Source organism: Hemiscyllium ocellatum, chromosome 5 (assembly GCF_020745735.1).
Source record: "Hemiscyllium ocellatum isolate sHemOce1 chromosome 5, sHemOce1.pat.X.cur, whole genome shotgun sequence".
In the NCBI taxonomy this organism is placed as follows: Eukaryota; Metazoa; Chordata; class Chondrichthyes; order Orectolobiformes; family Hemiscylliidae; genus Hemiscyllium; species Hemiscyllium ocellatum.
In genome coordinates, this window is record NC_083405.1 from 36102158 (window position 1) to 36119103 (window position 16946).

Genomic DNA, 16946 nt, shown 5'->3' on the forward strand with positions numbered 1-16946 from the left:
CACTATAGATTTTTCGTGCATGCCCTCTGCATCTCCAAATTGCTCACATGGGATACCTCACCACCTTTCATCCAACTGCACCATCCCTAAAAGCTGTGTCAAACACTTGTCTCTCACTCAGTTCTTCCTTTTGTCTCATTTCAGGAAAGCATGGCCCACAGTAAGGCAGAAACAGACAAGATGGTGGTGGGCTGCCCAACATTTGGCACCTTAACAGGAGTTAAGGTGACAAAAGGAAAGGACCTTAGCAATGAACACAGAAGTGACCAAGCTCAAGGACTGATATCAGACGGACATCTAACTGTGATGGAACTGCCTGCCTGAAAGCAGTTTCCTTTTACTTGCCCATGGATTACTTTGCTTAGATTTTGAGACACAGCCATTTAGTTGATGCATTTTAAGTGTATTTGGCACATGGTACAGGCATGATATTAATGTTGCCATGCCCCAGCATGTCCACTTCTTGACTGATGACAACTGACAAAGTGCCTCGCTTTATGTCTGTGCTGAAATGCAAAGCAAGACCAAACTGTGGTAAGCTTGTTACTCTAGTTGAATGGGGCAATGTGTAAAAAGACATAGCACATATGCTATGAGCATCCAATTTGGCTCAGAGAGTGATTGAATGCCCACAATGCAAGCAAGAATCCTGGAGATGCACCCTAGTCCAATCCATGCCATGGTGCCTGTCCCTGTACGTAAAGTGTCCCTGCAGCAACTTAGCATGAGAGGTGCCAGTGTGCTCCAAAGTGCAGGACTGAAGTGCAGAACCATACTGTAAGTGGATTGGAGATGTGTCATAATGATATAGTGAGGCTGGTACATATCATCTGCCAAGGTCTGTGGAGGTGAGGTGCACATGGTTGCTGCCTGTGTAGTGTGCCCTGAGATGCTGGTGCCAGGTGGTCAAGCTGGAGTCCAGAGGAGCAAGCTGGAGTTGCCAGGTAACCATTCTAACTTTTATAAAAGCAAATAGTAGGATTGCTGGAAATCTGAAACATAAACAGAACATGCTGGAGAACTTCAACAGGTTGGCAATATCTGTAGAAAGATCAATGTTTCGAGTCAGATATGACTCTTCTTCAGCTCTGACTTTCATGTTGGGACTTCCCAGCATTCAGTTTACATCTCATACTGGGAGAATGGGAAACTGCTTATCAATGAAGTGATTTTATGCAATATTGAGAGTTGGAATGAGAGATAAGATCACAAGAAGACAGTAAGTAGCCTGTTCAGTCCCTCAAGCAAAGTCCACCATTCAACAGTTGTTCTGACATTCCTCACGTCCACTTTGCCACCCTTTCTCCATAACCCTTGATTCCCCTACTGATCAATCTCTCCGCCTTAAATTTGCATTAGGACTCTGCTTCTCTAGCTTCCTGAGGCAAGGAGTCCCAAAGACACTCAACCCTTAGAGAAGAAACTCTTCCTCATCTAGTCTTAAATTGGCACTCCTTTATTCTGAGACAATGCCCTCTATTCTTTGACTTTTCCATGAAGGAAAATATCCTTTCAGCATTTTACCCATTAAAAATCTATATGTTTCACTGAGATCACCTCTCATTCTTCTGAACTCAGTGAGTAGAGTTCCAGACTGATTAATGTTTGCTCATAAGACAATCCTGTCAGACCAGGGATATCATCCTAGTGAACCTTAATCCATGCAAATAGGCCTTTTACTTCTTATCTGAGATAATCTGATTTTGTTGTTCAAAACCTATTTGTTTTTGATGTCAAGAAGGTTCTCACTGGGCATCTCACCCAATTTTCGCAACTTTCTTGACATGACCCACAGGCAGGGCTTGGAAAGAACGGTCTCTAGAAGTCAAACACTAAAATTATTTTGGTGTTTGCAAATACCTAACTTCATTTCAATACTATCATCTTTGACTGGCAATATTTTAAGTATAACAATAGTTTATGAGACACAAAAACAATGATTACAATTTTGTCACAGTCTCATGAAAAGATGGATGGAAAAATCAGAGTGCCTTTATCTTAAATATCTCACCTTAAATATATTGCATTATTTGTCCTAGCAATCACACTTCTGAAGATATGCAACTGTAATTATATTAATATGATTTAGAATTTACAGCATCAAAACAAGTCATTCGGCCCAACTAATTCATCCCAGCCTTGAAGCTCCATAAGAGTTTCTTCCCACACCATAGCAGTAGTCCCTTCAGCACAAGCATCTCTTTCCTTCTCCGTGTTAACTCTGTATTCCTTTAAGTGTTAAGTGTTATTTGCTTCAAAGATTACATGTGTAGCAAAAAAATGATCTATTAATAGTCAGAGAACTGTTTTTGTAGACTGAAAATGTACATGTTCAGTGCCTGTTTCAACTCAGCAGAATTGGTAACAGCCATTCATTGTTTCATTTCTCAGAGTCAACTTCCTGGTTTAAAATTATACCTAAAGCTCAGCAGTTAACTATCAGTCATCATTAACTGGTGCATTTCCATGATGATGCATCTACTAGCATCTAATTGGCCAATCAGCACTCTTCTCTCCTACAGTTATAAATATTGGTTTGTCCTTCCATTGGTAATATTATGAATTGTCCTGCTGAATGAAAGACGAAAAGCTTCAATAAGTGTCTTTTCTCAGCATTATCCAAAACTATGAAGATTATAGTCAGGGATTTTAAAGTACCTATACAAAGAAAAGAAGTTCTCACTATTCATGTCAGATGCAGCATGGCAGCACAATGGTTAGCACTGCTGACTCACAATGCCAGAGACCCGGGTTCAATTCCCACCTCAGGTGACGGTGTGGAGTTTGCACATTCTTCCAGTGTCTATGTGGGTTTCTCCGGGTGTCCCGGTTTCTTCCCATAGTCCAAAAAAATATGCAGGTGAGGTGAATTGGCCATGCTAAATTGCCCGTAGTGTTAGGTGAAGGGGTAACTGTAGGGGAATGGGTCTGGGTGGGTTGTGTTTTGGTGGGTCGGTGTGGACTTGTTGGGCCAAAGGGCCTGTTTCCACACTAAGTAATCTAATGATCAAAGGGACATAGAATTAATGTTTTGGATAAGAAAAAAAGATACAAAAAAAACTTTAAAAACCAAGGAATGATAAATGATTTGGAATTCACTTACAAATCGAGATGATATATGCAGAAGCAAAGTGAAATTAGTTGGATATTTGAGGGAAGTAAACTTGCAGGCAAATGGGTCTGACTGGACTACTTTGAGAACCTCAACTGGTCAAATGATTCACAAACAAACAAAAAACAAAATTGCTGGAAAAAGTCAGTAGGTCTAGCAGCATTTGTAGAGAGAAATTAGAGTTAACATTTCAGGTCCAGTAACTCTTCTTCAGGAAGGTCAAATGGTTGTTTTTTTGTGTCATAACAATTAGGATTCTAATGATTATTTATTTTCATTTCAAGAACTGCAAAAGAGCACAAATATGGTTTTGGCAAATCACATCACTGGAGATGGTCACTGACCTTTTGGGCTTTATACTCCTACAAACATTCAAACTCAATATTATATCAGAATTTGACTACTGAAACCATACTTTAAAGTAGTTTCTCATCTGAACACCTCTGCACCCACCATCCTGTTAATCTGATGAATGGATTCTATGTGCTATGGCACCAATCAGAAGCCAGCAAGTATGGATCATTGATAGCTCTATTGAGAGAATGCACATTGCTGGTGCAAGGTCACCTCAACTTACCTTCGGTATTTAAAGCTAAAAGTAGTCAAGAAAAATCCATAAAGCCCCCAAAGTTTAAGGGAAATCAATATGACTGCATGGTTTGGTTTGCAACTTCTGTCTTTACGCCAACAATCTGCTTTTTGGGGAAATAGAAACGCTAACTCCATAGACACCTGCTGCAGTGTGAAGCTGCCTCGGATGCTGCTCTTGTTCATCAGTCCCCAACTCTAGAAACTATCCCCAATCTCATATCTTTCTCCTGGATCCTTGGATACCAAAGTAGCTCTCCTGGCAGTAAGAATGGCCTCCTTTGTGACCCTGCTTGGCACAGGTGCTTTAAGTCTCTGGTTGCCATACCTCTGCCCCCAGGGACCTAATTCCAGAGGCAGACCTGTTCCAGTTCTCAGATCAGCCTGATTGGCAGAATATATAGCAGCCTACTTTAGGAGATGCAATATCTGGTCTCCTATCAGCTGACTATGTCATCAACAGAAGAATTTGTGTGTTTTTATATTTGGTCTTGAAATGATTAGATGATGATGATCATGATTCGTCAAACTTAAATGAACGGCCTCAGGACTATATCAATGGAATTAGCCTATTTTCCCATTGTGACTTCATGAAGTCACACTTACATCATTTTACACTAAAGCTAAAACAGTTTTCTAACTTGTACATCAATTTATCTCTATTTGGTTTTTCTCTTTTAAAACAATGCTTAAACAAATTGCAAACTTAAGTGCAATTCTATAAACTAAGCTGCTGAAGTTCTTGAATTCTCAATTTTTCCATCCAAGTGGCATCATTATTAAAATGAATTGCAAATGTTGATTGCCATCAATTAGAAGATACAATAAATTACTTAGAGGCTGTCTTTGACAAGAGGTAATAGTTGAAGTGTGGCAAAATTAAAAAGGAATTCATGGCAAGTTGCATGTTGTTGATAAGTCATTCACTCTATGATTTCCTACGTCTCTGTAGTATACAATAGTAATGCATACACTTTAAATGCACCATTATTATATAGTATTGCCACAATGCTTAATCTTTTGCATTCACAAATTGGACTTTACAGCCCATCAATCACTTTCAAGATATGCATTTTACAAGAACGCCTACACTTGAAATGACCATTATTAAACCATAGGATTTCAGCTACAAAGACTATAAATCATTACTAATGTTGTCATACTGTTTAACCTTCTGTATTATGACTTGAATTTTACTGCCCCTTTCCAAACAGTTTCAAGGTGGATGTTCATGTAAAATACAAAGCATGGTTGCCCTACTTCCATTATGCCCAATCCCGACTTGTAGAGATGATGGAGATATGGATGATCAGCCCTAGGTCTTTGGTCTGTTGGCTGAAAATGTGTTTCTGGAAAAGCGCAGGTCAGGCAGCATCCAAGGAGCAGGAGAATCGATGTTTCGGGCATGAGCCCTTCTTCAGGAATGAGGAAAGTGTGTCCAGCAGGCTAAGATAAAAAGGTAGGGAGGATGGATTTGGGGGAGGGGCATTGGAAATGCGATAGGTGGAAGGAGGTCAAGGTGAGGGTGATAGGCCAGAGTGGGGGTAGGGGCAGAGAGGTCAGGAAGAAGATTGCAGGTTAGGAAGGTGGTGCTGAATTCGAGGAATTTGACTGAGACAAGGTGGGGAGGGGAAATGAGGAAACTGGAGAAATTGGAGTTCATTCCTTATGGTTGGAAGGTTCCTAGGCGGAAGATGAGGCGCTCTTCCTCCAGCCGTCGTGTTGCTATGGTCTGGCGATGGAGGAGTCCAAGGACCTGCACGTCCTTGGTGGAGTTGGAGGGGGAGTTGAAGTGTTGAGCCACGGGGTGGTTGGGTTGGTTGGTCCGGGTGTCCCTCCAAACAGACCCCACCGCCAGAGATATATTTCTCTCCCTTCCCCTATCAGCATTCAGAAAAGACCACTCCCATTGTGACTCCCTCATCAGGTCCACACTCCCCACCAACCCAACCTCCACTCCCGGCACCTTCCCCTGCAACTGCAAGAAATGCAAAACTTGCGCCCACACCTCCCCCCCCTTACTTCCCTCCAAGGGATCCTTCCATATCCGCCACAAATTCACCTGCACACACATCATTTACTGCATCTACTGCACTTGATGTGGCCGCCTCTATATTGGGGAGACAGGCCGCCTACTTGCGGAACATTTCAAAGAACACGTTAATTGACTACAGGTTAATTGACTAATGCAGTATCAAGAAAGTTAAAAATCACAACACCAGCTTGTAGTCAATAGGTTCATTCAGAAGCATTAGCTTTCGAGGCACTGTCTCTTCATCAGGTGGTTGTCAGTGCCTCGAAAGCTAGTGCTTCCAAATAAACCTGTTGTACTACAAGCTGGTTTTGTGTGATTTTTAACTTTGTCCACTCGAGTTCACCACTGACATTTCCAAATCATGAGCATCAAGAAAGACATGGAACTGTAAGGCTCGTGATCGGCTTGATTCATGTGTGCCTGACCATCCAACTGACGTTGAAGTGGACCACATCTATTATCTGCACTGTGCTTAAAATTTGATTTTTTTTAAATTTCCAAAATACGGTGATAACCAGACTACAGAGATATAATTTAAGCCCAAAATATTTGGCTATTCACCACTATGAGAATGCTGTTGTGGATAGTCAAGCACACTCATGAATCACAATCTCATCAAAATATGAAATTAGTCACAAAAATTGACAAACAAAAGAGACTTGAGAGGAAAATGAATCTCACTTCGGAACATAAAAAGGCAAAAGGCTCAGTAAAATTTCAAGAATTTCGTTGTGGGATGTTAATAAGGAATAAGATGCAGATGACGATTATAACTTTATTAAGCTTCTACAAAGAAACACTGCAATTGAATCTTGAGATTTCATGTGCATCAAGCGATGTTTTTAAAAAAATTGTCACATAATGCCAGAATAAAATCAGAATATTGCTTATACGGCAACAATCTGCTCATCTTGCTAAAAGACCAAACCAATAATCAGAACCACTAAAATCTCACAATATCTAATTAATCTTTCTAGTCACTCTGAAGGATTTATTCACGTATCATGAAAATCTTGATATTTTAGAAAACAAATCACAAGATTAAAGACATGGATTACTTTTTTTCTTTTTAATAACCAGTTAAATTAAAAGGTTTTTTTCCCCCCTTTAAAGACATGCCAACAGCCAAATGTGATTATTGTTTCTAGACAGGTATCTTCATGAGTTGAAAAACGTGGTGCTGGAAAAACACAACAGGCCAGGCAGCATCCAAGGAGCAGGAGAATTGACGTTTTGGGCATAAGCCCTTCTTCAGGAATGAGGCTGGTGTGCCAAGCGGGCTGAGATAAAAAGGTAGGGGGGAGGGGTGCTGGGAATACGATAGGTGGAAGGAGCTGAGTGGGTGGGGGCGGAGAGGTCAGGAAGAAGATTGCAGGTCAAGAGGGCGGTGCTGAATCCAGGGGTTGGAACTGAGATAAGTTTGGGGGGAGGTTTGGGGGGCGGGGGGGAAAAGAGGGGAAAATGAGAAGCTGGTGAAATCTACATTCATCCCGTGTGGTTGGAGGGTTCCTAGGCAGAAGATGAGGCACTCTTCCTCCAGGCGTCGTGTGGTCAAGGTCTGGTGATGGAGGCGGCCAAGGACCTGCATGCCCTTGGCAGAGTGGGAGGGGGGTTAAAGTGTTCAGCCACGGGGAGGTTGGGTTGGTTTCTCCAGCTTCCTCATTTCCCCTCCCCCCCTCCTTATCTCAGTACCAACCCCCGGATTCAGCACCGCCCTCTTGACCTGCAATCTTCTTCCTGACCTCTCTGCCCTCCACTCCCCACCCTCTCTCCAGCCTATCATCCTCACCTCCTTCCACCTATCATATTCCCAGCACCCCTCCCCCAAAATTCCCTACCACCTACCTTTTATCTCAGCCCACTTGGCACACCAGCCTCATTCTTGAAGAAGGGCTTATGCCTGAAACGTTGATTATCCTGCTCCTTGGATGCTGCCTGGCCTGCTGTGTTTTTCCAGCACCATATTTTTCAACTCCAGTCCTAGATACATTCATGATATTGCTAAGGATTGGCACAAACAAAAATATTGCAAGAACCTCTCGGTTGCAAATACAAGAAGCAAGATGTGATGCTGTGATATTAGCATTTAAAGATGTTCCTTTATGAGGCATCAATGCTCAATTTCAGTTTTATATATAATTTAAAGATACATATATGCTCCAAATACATTGTCAGCATTGCTGTGATATTATTCTATCAATCCACAATCAAGTCAGACATGTATGTTAAACTTGAAGATTAGTCCATCAGAATTGTGGTGTAAATGCAGATTTTGAGACTTTCCAGGAAAGTCCTCAGAATGATTACTTTTCATTATGAGTGATTTTAAAATTGGGAGAACTAGCAACAGAAGTCATGGATACAACTTAGTATTAAAATTTGATGTTTTCTGATATTGATTTCCATTCAATTTTAGATTATAAAGAACTGTAAGATGTCAAAAATAACTTTTCAGAATAAAATGCAAAAGGAATGCTGCATTTTAGCTCCAGAAATTCCTATTAATATTAAACACAATAATGAAAGATTAAGGTTAAGAATCAACACTTTGTACATTAAACATGAAGTTAGAGAACAGTTTTGATGGTGTAATAAATAAATTAAGTCTTTGCTGGTAATTAATTGTAGGTTAATCAGTCATAATAATTACATTAATGATGTCAAAAGTATCAGCACAAGTTGTCTATATATAAATGTCATCAGAAGAACAAAAAAAATACTGTGCACATACTTCAGATTATAAAAGTTAAACATGTCAGAATGATTCCAAAGTATTAATGTATTTATAATTATAAAGCAGTTATAAGCCATTTAAACATTATCCTCATTGAAATTGCTAGGTCTTAAATTACAAATTTGTTAAGAAATATATACACTATACTTTAATTTTTTAAACAAGTGATGAATCCAAACCTTGAATCCAAATGTAAAAATTGCTGCTGTAACTCTAGCTTCCACATTTGATAGTAGCTCCAGAACATGTATTCAGCAAACATGAATTGTAGTCAATAAACACAACATTTCAAGTGGAAAATGTTTTAATATTTGCAATAGAAATTACAACAAAAGTAAGCCAATGCACTGGTTTGTCTATGAATGGCTCAATTATTATGCTGGAAATATATCTCAAGAAGTCTGGTTTCTGACAAGACAGCATGGTGACAGTAAAAATCTAAATCTATTTGTGCAAAAAGAAAATTAGAATTCCTTTTAAAATATTTGGTGGATGTGTCAATGGAACACAATTACTGGTATGGAACCTACTCCATTGCACTTCCAAGATACAAGCAGAGCATAACAAAAATATAGTTATAAAAATTTACAATGCTTGCTAATTATTTGTTCAATAAGTCAGGAATACTGCTCCTATGTCCTGCAATACCAATTAAAATATAGAAAAGCAACAGATATGCAAAGTAACAATGAAAAATGTGCAGTATGTTAGACTGCAACAAAGGCTTCGTGTTGGAAAATTAAATCAAAAGTTCTAAATGTTTATTTGGAAAACCACCCAAAATTCCAAGCAAATAACAAGACACACACTGAAACTAACAAACAGCTTAAACTTATTGATGAGCGTTATATAACAGTATGCGAATGCTCAGTTAATTCAAATTTTTTCTTGTAACAAATGCAAAATGTTGAAATTTTAACAACAAATGAAAGTCTCATTCTGAGCTAACACCCTATGTCCTAATGAACAAAATACTTGCTTCATTATTCATAAATGCTGATTTCATTAGAAATTAATTTTACAAAAACGCATTCAAATTGCACAATTTATGCTGTAATCATACAAAAATTTCAATTTTCCTTATTTTCAGCAGCTCATCCAATAATTTATTGGCTTGCATGTTGAGAGCAAAGAAGAAAAATGTCCGAATGGAAGCAATCTAAAATAATGCACATTTTCTCTAATAACCTGGCTAATAACTCCACACCACAAGAAGAAATGTATTCAACTGTTCTTACCTGCAGTTTGGAGGAGGATCCAATGTAATCTCTGCAAATTCCTTCTGAATCCTACAGGGAGGCACATGAGAAAATTTGTTCAACAGGAATACAGATTGGTCTGCTAAGATAGAATTGCAAATATTGAACAAAACTAATTCTTGGAAATTCATCATATTTTTCACAAGATACATTATGTTTATTTTAGTCAAATGAATCTCAAGGACACATTATATGCTAGCTGTTCCTGCAAGAATAAAATAATGATTATATGAAATCCATTGATATTTGCTGCAACCATTAGGGTTACATGAAGTTCCATGGCAGTTCAAGAAATAGACTTGTTGAGTGGAGCCCAATCCAATCTTGTAAACTGTAAAATTGGACAGTTGCAGAGTCTTAATGAAAACTTTGGTTTAAATAGAAATACAGTTAAAGAACTCCATATTATATTAACTGGTTTGTTAACCTGCAAAGTTTGAGACAATACTATTTAAATTTATTACATATAAAATCAGGACTGAAGAGAGCTATAAATGAAGATTAATTACAGTGGGACAGTGTAAATGGACAATATTTGTTAACAGTACTATTGTGTTACTGTGTTCCCAAGAGTTGGTAAGTGTAGAATATCCAAGGGGGAGTTTGAAAAATATACAATATAATTGTTTTCACCGTGAAGTACGCTATGGTTTTTATATGTGGAAAACATAACAGGTGCAACAGCAAATATATCACCATCCAAATTATTAAGCAAGATCAACTAAAAAATGAACACATACATTTTCAAAATTCTCATTTTTTTCCAAATCATACTATAGACATTCCCCTTCTCACATTTCCAATTCTATCATCTCCCCCAGCCTCTCACCCTCCAAGATATCTGCACTCATCTAATCCTGATCACAACTATCGTTGATTCTAAATGCTGCGCTCAGTCGTGATGTTATATATAATATACTAAGCAGTATTCTCTCAATAATTCAGTAGGTTAATAAACCAGGGGATATAATATGGAGCTCTTTAACTTAAATTAGATTTAAACTAAAGTTTGCATTAGTGATCATGCAAATGTGACATATTAATATAAAAAAAAGTGATTCAGGTCTGGAATGCTCTGCTTGGAAGTGTGGTGGAGGCAAATTCAATTGAGGCATTTAAGAGATCATTAGACGATCATTTAATTAGAAACAATGTGTAAGGGTATGCAAAAAAGCAGGACAATAACACTAAACTGTAATACTCCTTTAGGCAGCTGGTGCCGAAACAATGGGCCAAATGGCCTCTCCCTATATGCTAAAACTTCTATGATTAAATGCTTCATCTGCCTAGGCTCAGTTTTGTAATCTCCTTTCAAATCTCTCAATTATCCACCTCTTTTTCTTCCTCTAAGAGAGCTGCAGGAGGGGTAATATACTAACGTGAACAGAAGATTAAGGATTCAATTCTTTGAAGAGGTGACAAGTAGGTTTGACCAGGGAAACCCAGTGGATGTGGTCTATCTAGATTTCTAAAAAAAGCCTTTGGTAAGGTGCCACACGGGAGGCTGCTGAGTAAGGTGAGGGCCCATAGTGTTCGAGGTGAGCTACTGGCATGGATTGAGGATTGGCTGTCTGACAGAAGGCAGAGAGTTGGGATAAAAGGTTCTTTTTTGGAATGGCATCCAGTGGCAAGCAGTGTCCCACAGGGTTCAGTGTTGGGGCCGCAACTGTTCACATTATATATTAATGATCTGGATGAAGGGACTGGGGGCATTTTAGCATATTTTGCCGATGATACGAAGTTAGGTGGACAGGCAGGTAGTACTGAGGAAGTTGGGAGGCTGCAGAAGGATCTAGACAGTTTGGGTGAGTGGTCCAGGAAATGGCTAATGAAATTCAACCTGAGCAAATGTGAGATCTTGCACTTTGGAAAAAAGAATACAAGCATGGACCACTTTCTAAACGGTGAGAAAATTCATAAAGCCAAAGTACAAAGGGATCTGGGAGTGCTAGTCGAGGATTCAGGTTGAATCTGTGATTAAGAAAGCGAATACAATGTTGTCATTTATCTCAAGAGGGTTGGAATATAAAAGCAGTGATGTGCTACTGAGCCTTTATAAAGCTCTGGTTAGGCCTCATTTGGAGTACTGTGTCCAGTTTTGGGCCCCACACCTCAGGAGGGACATATTGGCACTGGAGCGTGTCCAGCGGAGATTCACACAGATGATCCTTGAAATGGCAGGTCTAACATATGAAGAACCGCTGAGGATCCTGGGATTGTATTCATTGGAGTTTAGAAGGTTAAGGGGAGATCTAATAGAAACTTACAATATGATACATGGCTTGGAAAGGGTGGATGCTAGGAAATTGTTTCCATTTGGTGAAGAGACTAGCACCTGTGGGCACAGCCTTAGAATTAGAGGGGGTAAATTCAGAACAGAAGTGCGGAGACATTTCTTCAGCCAGAGAGTGGTGGACCTGTGGAATTCATTGCCGCGGAGTGTAGTGGAGGCCGGCGCTTAATGGCTTCAAGGCCGAGATTGATAAATTCTTGATGTTACAAGGAATTAAGGGCTATGGGTAGAATTCTGGTAAGTGGAGTTGAAATGCCCATCAGCCATGATTAAATGGCAGAGTGGACTTGATGGGCCAATGGCCTTACTTCCACTCCTATGACTTATGGTCTTAAGATTGGCTGACTGGTGGAAAACAGAGTATGCATTAATCTTTCTCAGATTGGCAAGAAGTGATGAGTAGAGGTCTGCAAGGGCCTATGCTGGGACTCAACTTCCCAGAATAGACATCAATGTCTTAGAAGAGCAGAGTGAAGGCATGGTGGCGAAACTCACTGATGCTACCAAGATAGGTAGGAAAGTATATTGTGAAGAAAATATGAGGAGATTGCAGAGAGACAGAAATGTTGTATGAATGGGCAAAAATTTGGCAGGTGGAGTATAAGGTGCGAAAATGTGAAATTGTTTACTTTATTCACAGGAAGAATGAAAAAGCTGAGTACAGGTAGTTCTCCTATACTAATGTTCTATAATTCCAGCAAAACCTCACTTAATAGAAATAATGGGGCCTATGGGAAAAGTGGAGTAAAAGGAGGACCGGCAAAAAAAAACTCATGATTGCTCAAAAATCACCCAAAAGCCTAACACAAAGTATAGCACAGCCTAAAGGAAGATTTAAAATCATACTTACTAATGAAACAAAGTAAATTACATTTTTAAAAACTGCTAATGCAGGGACAGAGGGTCATCATCAACATCATCTTCAGGTGCAGTTGTGGTTGCAGAAGTGGACAGCTGTGGTCGATTGTCTTCTGACTCTTTCTTGGGGGTTGGTTTAGATTGTGTGATATGCAGATACAAGAACAAATTAGAAAGACAAATGGTGTGTATAAGAGTAATGCAGTCGTGCAGGAATTATACATTGGTCTTGTCTATGCAGGCACAGTACATAATCAAGGCAGCTAATACATGCTATATTTCATTACAAGAGGAATTGGAGCACAAAAGTAAAGATGCCACCCTGGGTGAGGCCACAACGTGAATACCATGTGAAGTTTTTGTCATCTGATTTAAGAATGAAATTCCTTCTATGTATTTACAGAGGATATTTACCATTTGCCACTTCTCAGCCCTATCTATGTCCCTCTGTAACCCACAATGATCCACAACTCTGCCCACTTTAGTGTCATCTGCAAATTTACTAACTCATCCTGCTACACCCACCTCCAGGTCATTTATAAGAGTGACCAACAGCAGTGGTGCCAAAACAGATCCTTGTGGCACACCACTGGTAATTGAGCTCCAGGATAAACATTTCCCGGGTAAGGTTATTAAATATTTTTAAGGCTGAGTCAGATCGATTCACTTGCCCAACAAGAATCCAAGTTTACTGGGGGTAGATTGAAGTGTGAATTTTAAACAAACATCTTATTGAAAAGGAAGGGGGAAGGGGGGAAGGGCGAGAAACAGGTTTGAGTGATTCCTGACGAAGGGCTTTTGCCCGAAACATCGATTTCACTGTTCGTTGGATGCTGCCTGAACTGCTGTGCTCTTCCAGCACCACTGATCCAGAATCTGGTTTCCAGCATCTGCAGTCATTGTTTTTACCTTGAGTGAGCAAATGGTCTACTTACGATTCTGAGTGTTTGTATGTTCATAAAGAGATTCCTTTCAAACACGAAATTGGAAAACATATAGCACTATATCACTTTCGCTAAGAAAAGGTTAATATGCTGTCAGTTTTTTCTATCTTTGTTGATGAGTTTTGTCATAGACTTCTGTTGGATTGGTTCACATTTATGGACAAAGTATTGTGGTGATTAGCCATGTCGATAAAAGCAATGGCAATGAGGAAACACACACACTCAGAGTTTGGCATCAAGCTTATTGGAAGGATTTACAGGCTGACAAGCTGAATGGCCAAGTTAGAAGTGCACTTTCCATAGCTATCAAGTCCTGGTGTGACAAACTTCTGTCCCAGAGGTACAGACACTCCCACTGTGCCACAAGCACTTCCTTAAAATGCCACACAATAAATTGCTTTGAACTATGAAAGCATGGCAACCATTTTGCACCCAGCAAGCTCCCATAAGTCGTAGTGAGATGGATAACTAAGTAAGCTAATAACCAATTAATTTTTTAAGCCATTTGTTGAGTAGATACCACTGGTGAGAATATTTACAGAATGCTATGCTTTTCCCCCAAATCTTTTGTCTTATCTTGGCCACTGGAAAAGGCAGATAAAGCCTTCAGTGTTACATGTCATTTGAAGGATAGCAACTTTAGTAGTGTTGCAGTCCTGTGCTTTTACCCAGTTCAGATGATGTGTTTGGTGGATAAAGAAAGGAGGGTGAAACTGAACTCTTAGCAAGGTGAAATGAGCTCCCAGTGAATGAGCAACCCATTTAAAACTACCCTCAAATTTAAACCATTACATAATCCAATAAGCTGTTTAGCTGCAGGAGTTTGGCACCAGTACAGGAACTAGTGTATATTTAGGAGAGGCCTATGCTGGCAAAAATTAACAGAACAACAAAAATATTTTAATTGACAACCTGTAGGTCCATATTTCTATAAGGTAGTATTTTGAATATTTGTTCACATTCACACCTCTAAATGTATCAGCTGAGATAAATCTTTTGCTGAAAAGCATAAAAGAACTTTCACTTAAAATATTTGACTTCAACAATGGGAATTCTATTCATACAAATGCCCACACCTGCATCAGTCAAAAGAACAATAGCTCACTGGATTTAATCAGAAGAAAGTTGTACAGCTCGTTTTGTTACAAATTTCCACATAGATTCATTCTTCATCCGATTTTGCTAATAAAACAAAACAATGGGATTTTGACTTATAGAGATGTAGAGCATTTGTCCAACCCGTCCATGCCGACCAGATATCCCAACCCAATCTGGTACCACCCCTTAGAAAAAACAAAATGATCAGTTTTGAGTGAGTTGGTACCTTTTAGCACTAGTTGAAAGTTTAGCAGCAGTTTTACTGGAAATCTTGGCGTCTAGTTTCTTGGGCTGTGGCTGTTCCCTCTCTCGTCCTTGCGGAGTACTTTCACGCTGATCCCCACCTGAGCTGGTACTGGGGCTGTCAACAGCCCTCTGCGGCTCACCGGACATCATGCCCGTTCTGGAATTGATAGCAAATGCATTAATTGAGCAATTGGGTATTGAAGTTCAAGATAGAGTTGGTTCAAATCATTAAAAGACACAATCCAGTATCTTAACTTTTTTCACAAACGCTAAAGCAGTTTAAAAGAAACCCGTAATTCCCGATCGGCCAGCTGAGTTGTATCTAAAACATTCGTCCAATGTAAGCATGGTCAGGTCAACATCCGCCTCTACATATTACAATTTCCATAACATTGTTCACAGAACAGCATTGCTTTGAAACATGGGCACCTATAATTTATTGGAGTAAAAAGTGAGGACTGCAGATGCTGGAGATCAGAGGTGAAAATGTGTTGCTGGAAAAGCGCAGCAAGTCAGGCAGCATCCAAGGAGCAGGAGAGTCAACGTTTCGGGCATAAGCCCTTTCCTGATGAAGGGCTTATGCCTGAAACGTCGAATTTCCTGTTCGTTGGATGCTGCCTGACCTGCTGCGCTTTAACCAGCAACACATTTTCACCTATAATTTATTTTCCGACCAAGACTCAGTTACACATACAATAACACAGCGAAGTGTTAGGGGTTGGAGGGGGAAAAGAGTCTGACATTTGACAGCCACCTCAATCGCGCTCGGTGTGTGCTGCAATAGCAAAAGGCAGAAGCTTTCAAACACCGACTGTTATGTCACTTGGGGGAAGAAAAGGAGCCGGTTTCCCACCTGGGGAAATGAGAAACTGTATACCCAGGTCAGTCTGCAGTGACTGATGTGTGAAACAGACCTTGCTCGTTCCCAATCTCTCTCTCTCTCTCTCTCTCACAGACACGGACACAGAGGACTATTACACAAAGACAGCGAGTCACCGTCCACTCTCGACTCTTAACTTTCAGCCCGGATTTGGGAGCTAAAAAGTGAGGTCTGCAGATGCTGGAGATCAGAGCTGAAAATGTGTTGCTGGTTAAAGCGCAGCAGGTCAGGCAGCATCCAAGGAACAGGAAATTCGACGTTTCGGGCATAAGCCCTTCATCAGGAAAGGCTGATGAACGTCGAATTTCCTGTTCCTTGGATGCTGCCTGACCTGCTGTGCCTTAACCAGCAACACATTTTCAACCCGGATTTGGGAGCTGTCGAGTGGATTTCAGAGGTCGCGGCGGCACTGTGGGGTCATGGGGAAAGGAGGGGGGGGGGGGGGGGATTCTTGTTTTTTGTCCTCTTCCTAAAAGTATTATTACCTGAGTTTGGGGAGGGGAGGGGGGGTGGAATAATCGCTGTCTATGTCTTTTCTGGCGACGCGGAAAGATAAACAGGGAAGTGAACGGAGGAGTTCAAACAGATGGGAGCCAAACGGGATTGGGTGGTGTCGGCGAGAAGGGGCGGAGGGTGGGACCGCCCCCTTAATCCCTATCCCCTATTTGTCTGTCTGTCTGTCAGTCCAGCGCCGAGTCTACCCTCTCGGACGCGCGCTTGCACCCGCTCTCAACGGGACTGCGCGCGCTAAAACTGAATTCAACGCTTCCTCAACACGTGACCGTGCGCGCCCTACGCTCTTCACCCCGCCCGCGAGCCATCGCTAGATTGAGGACGGGGGTCTCGCGCGCGCTCAGTCCAACCGCCGCATTCTCTGCTGAGTGGCGGCGCGAGCGCGG

The 16946-nt window shown here is 40.6% G+C and overlaps 1 protein-coding gene across 1 annotated transcript in view; it reads right to left on the reverse strand.

Annotated features, from left to right (window-relative positions):
• The window catches only part of LOC132815996 (ubiquitin-conjugating enzyme E2 E2-like), a 201758-nt gene extending 186444 nt beyond the window's left edge, over window positions 1–15314 (reverse strand). The window contains exons 1-2 of the mRNA XM_060825397.1: window positions 15148–15314; window positions 9708–9758 (exon numbers count right to left, since the gene is read on the reverse strand). Of these exons, the coding sequence (XP_060681380.1) occupies window positions 9708–9758; window positions 15148–15314 (218 nt within the window). The remainder of the gene's footprint in view (window positions 1–9707; window positions 9759–15147) is intronic.
• Between the last annotated feature and the right edge of the window lie 1632 nt (window positions 15315–16946).